This window comes from Centropristis striata, chromosome 22 (genome assembly GCF_030273125.1).
Source record: "Centropristis striata isolate RG_2023a ecotype Rhode Island chromosome 22, C.striata_1.0, whole genome shotgun sequence".
Classification (NCBI taxonomy): Eukaryota; Metazoa; Chordata; class Actinopteri; order Perciformes; family Serranidae; genus Centropristis; species Centropristis striata.
Window position 1 is genome coordinate 16616210 of NC_081538.1, and position 4821 is coordinate 16621030.

General features: G+C 43.5%; 1 protein-coding gene across 2 annotated transcripts; it reads left to right on the forward strand.

The window, feature by feature from the left end:
- The first annotated feature begins 2965 nt into the window (after positions 1–2965).
- ntf3 (neurotrophin 3) lies at positions 2966–3986 on the forward strand. 2 transcript variants are annotated; one of them, XM_059326111.1, is made up of 2 exons: positions 2966–3259; positions 3320–3986. In XM_059326111.1, exons 1-2 carry the CDS (start codon positions 2996–2998, stop codon positions 3851–3853), a joined length of 798 nt encoding a protein of 265 aa, XP_059182094.1. In that variant the 5' UTR covers positions 2966–2995; the 3' UTR covers positions 3854–3986. The 2 variants fall into 2 exon arrangements, with proteins under 2 accessions (XP_059182094.1, XP_059182093.1); XM_059326110.1 differs by having other exon boundaries at positions 2972–3986.
- The last annotated feature ends 835 nt before the right edge of the window (positions 3987–4821 follow it).

Sequence of the window (4821 nt, forward strand, 5' to 3'; positions counted from 1 at the left end):
ACATTTCTAATGGGAGGATGGAGGATCTTTAAAAAAAAAAAAACATGCAGAAAGATTGAGAGCAACGACTGCATGTAGGTAAATGCACAAACTTTATACAACATGACAGAGGCAAAAAGTAGTCCTTACAAACCGCACACACTAAGGTGAATAATGGTTTGTCCTTTGGGTCACAGCAAGCAGCAACCTTGAAAGTCTATGAGAAAAAAGGCCCTACCTCTAACTTAATTTATTGCTTCAGTAAACATTTCCTTAGTTTTGTTTCTTAATCACTAGTTTCACGTCTTCTTCAATACAGCCCAATGTTCATTTTGTAAATTATAGTCAGTCTAGAAGAAACTCTAGTTGTCAGCTATTTATTTTAGCTATTTAGCTATAGCTAGCTTATAGCTTAGCTCTATCCTCTTTTCCAAATATAGTCAATTCCAGCTCCAAAAAAACAAGATGTTGTTATGGGAGGCAGTATCTCTTCATGTTTAAAGTGGTTATGCTCAATATTTTATATTAAAAGGGAGTTATGTGGGCGTCCCGGTGGCTCACACTGGTACCATTAAGGCTGAGTCCTTGCTGCGGTGGACCAGGTTCGAGTCTGGCCCGACGTCCCTTTGCTGCATGTCCTCCCCTCTGTCTCCCCCTTTCTATCTGTCACTCTCAATAAAGCATGAAAATGCCCAAAAAAGAATCTTTATAAAAAAGGAATTATGTGACGACTTCTATGTAGCATTTTAGCATCTTTCAGCTTTTTGTTTTGGTACGGCCAACAACTTTACTCTTTTGGTTCAGTCTCACAGCTCTCATCAGTATATTCGTACCCTGACCTGGGGGTGGTTTCAAGTGGAAAAACTCAGACAAACTCACTGTGAGCCAGGTACTTCCTGATGGAGTTGGTTGAGACCAACAGCAGAGCTAAAGAGAGAATGAATATTGGATTTATAGCCTATTAGCAATTTGATGACGGTTAGACCCAGCGTTGCCCCTGGTCATCAGCCTTGACCAGCAAACACAGCTGCTGACTGAAGGTTTAGCAGCCTACTGTCCTCTGAGCAGGTCTACTGGCAGCAGAGAGTGAGGTGGAGGGAGTACGGGTTGTGTTAGCTAGTTAATTCTTGTCTCATTAGTGGTCTGATAAACGAGATCACGACAGGGCGTATGAAACAAGCAGAATTGTATATCTAACCAGTTTTCTACTTTGAGTTACAACCAGGGCTCTATTAATTACACCATCTTGTTGCACCCATCTTCTTCAGCAATGGTATGAAGGTTTTCTTGCTGCAGAATTTGTGCTACTTACTGTTATATAAATTAACTTCAGTGCACATGACAGTAGTGGATGAAACAAGCATTTTTTTGCCGGTTTCCTTTTACATTTTCTTGAAATTTGGTACAAATTTGCAATACATTTAGATAGAAACCTGGATATAATTTAAAAAAACTACTCCCTTCCCAACAACTTTCCCGTAAGTCAAACAGTTCAATGGACACAAGAAAGAAACAGCTTGAGAACTAGGAACAGCTAATTCCTCTTCCCTGAGGTTTTCCACACCAAGACATCCTGACCCGTGCTGATTGGGAACAAGCATGTGGTGCTGAAACATCTGCTTTTGTGAGCAGGCAAAGACATACTCAAGCAAAAAAGCTCTCCTGACGTGATGTTATGCTATGAATTACAGATCTCCTACTGATCACCACGGGAGTTTTAAACTCTTCTGGGAGTGATCATCTGTAAAAACAAACATGAAAAGCTGGAAGTCATTCAGGCTTAAGCTTGATCAAATGACTGGGTGTGCCCGGATAAAATGTAAAAGTAAATGTCACCACTGATGGCAGCGGAGCTTAGAACATAACCCAAGCCAAGAGATGACATACTTTAGAAAGAATAGACGCTTCAGGTAGGGTTTGTCTCCGCAACATTTTTGGCTTTGACTGGAAGAAGCGAGGTAAATGCCAAGACGTGGTGCTGTGATGCAGTCTTTGACTACATCCCCAAAACTTATACAGTTAAAAGTGGGTTTTTTATTCATTTTGAGTCATGAAGACATGGTTTTATAGTGTAAGAAAAGAAAGAATATTTTGAATATACATTTTCTGGTTGTTTCTCATACATACGTTATTTGGTTTATTGAAATACTTACCTATCATCTTGACAGTATTAAGCAGGATGTTGCCACTCAAAAAATCAAACGAAAATATATCCACACAACAAAGTGTGCGTGCATGACTTGAATATATGAATTTCATACTGCAGAATTATGGATGTTTTATGGCCACATGGTATGTTGTGCATGTAGAAACACATCAGTTCCCACACTCCCACACACACACACACACACCGCAAGTGTCAGCAGCAAGGTTAAAACAAGCCTTACCTAGTCTGTTGCTTGCCAAATTTTCACCTTTGTTGTGGCTGACAACCTACTTTGAAAAGTTTAGTCTCAGTTTGAACCAAAGCATCCGCAGTTTCAATTCTACACCTGATATGTTCTGATCCACTAAATCTGGGCACAAAAGGAGATGAATACATCCTCATTTTTGTTATCTTTGCCGTCATCTTAATTGTAAGGAAGATGTGAGGGACAACTGGGTGAAATCTTCTTTGGGGACCATGGCAGCCTACATGTCGAAGTATCCTTGAGCAAGATACTGAACCCCAAATTGGTCCTGATGCTGCGTTCATTGTGTGTGAATTAATTCCCAATGGTGGCAGGTGGCACCAGTGTGCCCTGGTAGCCTCTGCCACCAGTATGAATGTGTGTGTGAATGGGTGAATGAGCATAATGTGAAGTTTAAAGCGCTTTGGATAAAAGCGCTATACAAGTGCACCCCATTTTACCATTTGCTTGGGGGGACAGAGGGAAAATACTTGTGGAAATTCCGCATTTTTCTAGTTAAGAAAGAAAATAAGTTTTAATTTTGGTAAGAAAAAAACAGGACTACGGCAAACCCCCTAAAAGTGTCTTTCTTTCTGTCTCTGCAGATCTTACAGGTGAATCTAGTGATGTCCATCCTGCTGTATGTGATGGTCCTCGTGTACCTCTATGGTATCCAGGCAACCAACATGGACAGCAGTCGCCAGGGGCAACAGCAGCAGCCGAGTCCCGACCCCTTAAACTCTCTTATCATCCAGCTGCTCCAGGCGGACCTGACGAGGGGGAAGACCAGGGCGAACCAGAGCCAGCAGGGGAAGAGCAGGGAGGCAGATCCCCAGGACACGCTGCCTCCTCTCCTCACTGCTAACTTCCCTGTAGAGGAGCAGGGCGATGTGGAGCGGTGGGGGACGGGGGGTCGCAGCGGCGGGAGCAGCGACGGCTTGGTGGACCAGCAGGTGATGCTGTTGAACTCGGACCTTCTCAGGCAGCACAAGCGGTACAACTCACCTCGGGTGCTGCTGAGCGACCGGCCTCCGCTGCAGCCGCCGCCGCTCTACCTCGCAGATGATTACGTGAGTGGCGGATTGGACGGCGGGGCATCGGGAAACAAGACACGGAAGAAGCGTTACGCTGAGCACAGGAGCTACCGTGGGGAATATTCTGTGTGTGACAGTGAGAGCCAGTGGGTGACGGATAAAACCCAAGCGGTGGACACCAGGGGGGACCCCGTCACTGTTCTGGGCAAAATTAAAACCAGTGCCACACAGGACATCAAACAGTACTTTTATGAGACGCGATGTCGGACCCCCAGGCCCTTTAAAGGCGGCTGCAGGGGCATCGATGACAAGAACTGGAACTCGCAGTGCAAGACAACGCAGACGTACGTTCGTGCGCTGACGCAGGTTCGCAACTCAGTGGGCTGGAGGTGGATACGCATTGACACTTCGTGCGTCTGCGCGTTATCGAGGAAACGTCACAGGACGTAAACAAAACCTTGCTGGTGACTACCTGTTTGGAAAATCTACTTCCTGTATAGGATTTTATTTCTACCCACCACAGGATTATGTGTCGTGGTGGTGAAGCAACACTATAAAACTTCTACTGAAGAAATCTCGGGTCCATTTTAAAGATATTTCACATTAATGTGCTGCCAATCCACAAGGCGGTGCAGCATCGCTGTTACAGAAGAACTCGTTTGAGAGGGGCTGGGGTGGGAGGGAGGGAGTGTGTGAGGGGGGAACTGTACATATAAATTATTTAAATTATATGAAATGCATGTAGTTTATACATGTTTATCTATCTATATATGACGTATATTTGTGTTATTTATTGAAAATCTTCTTGAAAAGGAAGAAAATGTCTATAAAAAGGAATGAAACAAGCTATGAACTCATTGTGAGACTATAATACGGAGCTGGGCTGCAAAGGTGCTTCACAGTAAGACTTTACATGTGCCTTGACCAGTGTGGCTGCAGAGCAGAGATAGGACATGGTGACTCATGCACAGCAGTTGCCACAAATGTTTTGGGGGTGAACCTTAAAGTGACAGGGGCCTGTCGTGTCCCATGGACCAAAAATGGGCCCAAAATCTTAATATAATGAGGTATAAGGCATCCTATAAAACCCCCATTTGAGATTTGTGACCAAACATATACATTTACACTGGGTTCACGATTGACCATGCTGTTTTGTTGCAATACACCACTGGTCCATTCATTCCTCTGGGAGAAAAAAAAATAGGACTTCCTCTTATGGAATCTGCTGGCAGTGACAGAGAGAGATAGAAGAAAATCCAGCTGTTCGGTTTTCATCAGACCACCTCGACTCTGTTCACCACATTTTACTCTCAACTGTTATCATGAGATGTTTTTGTTTCTTCCTATAAATAAAATCCTATATTTCTTAAAGTTGGAAACATTTCATTCACACATTTACACTTTTGAAAAAGATGCAT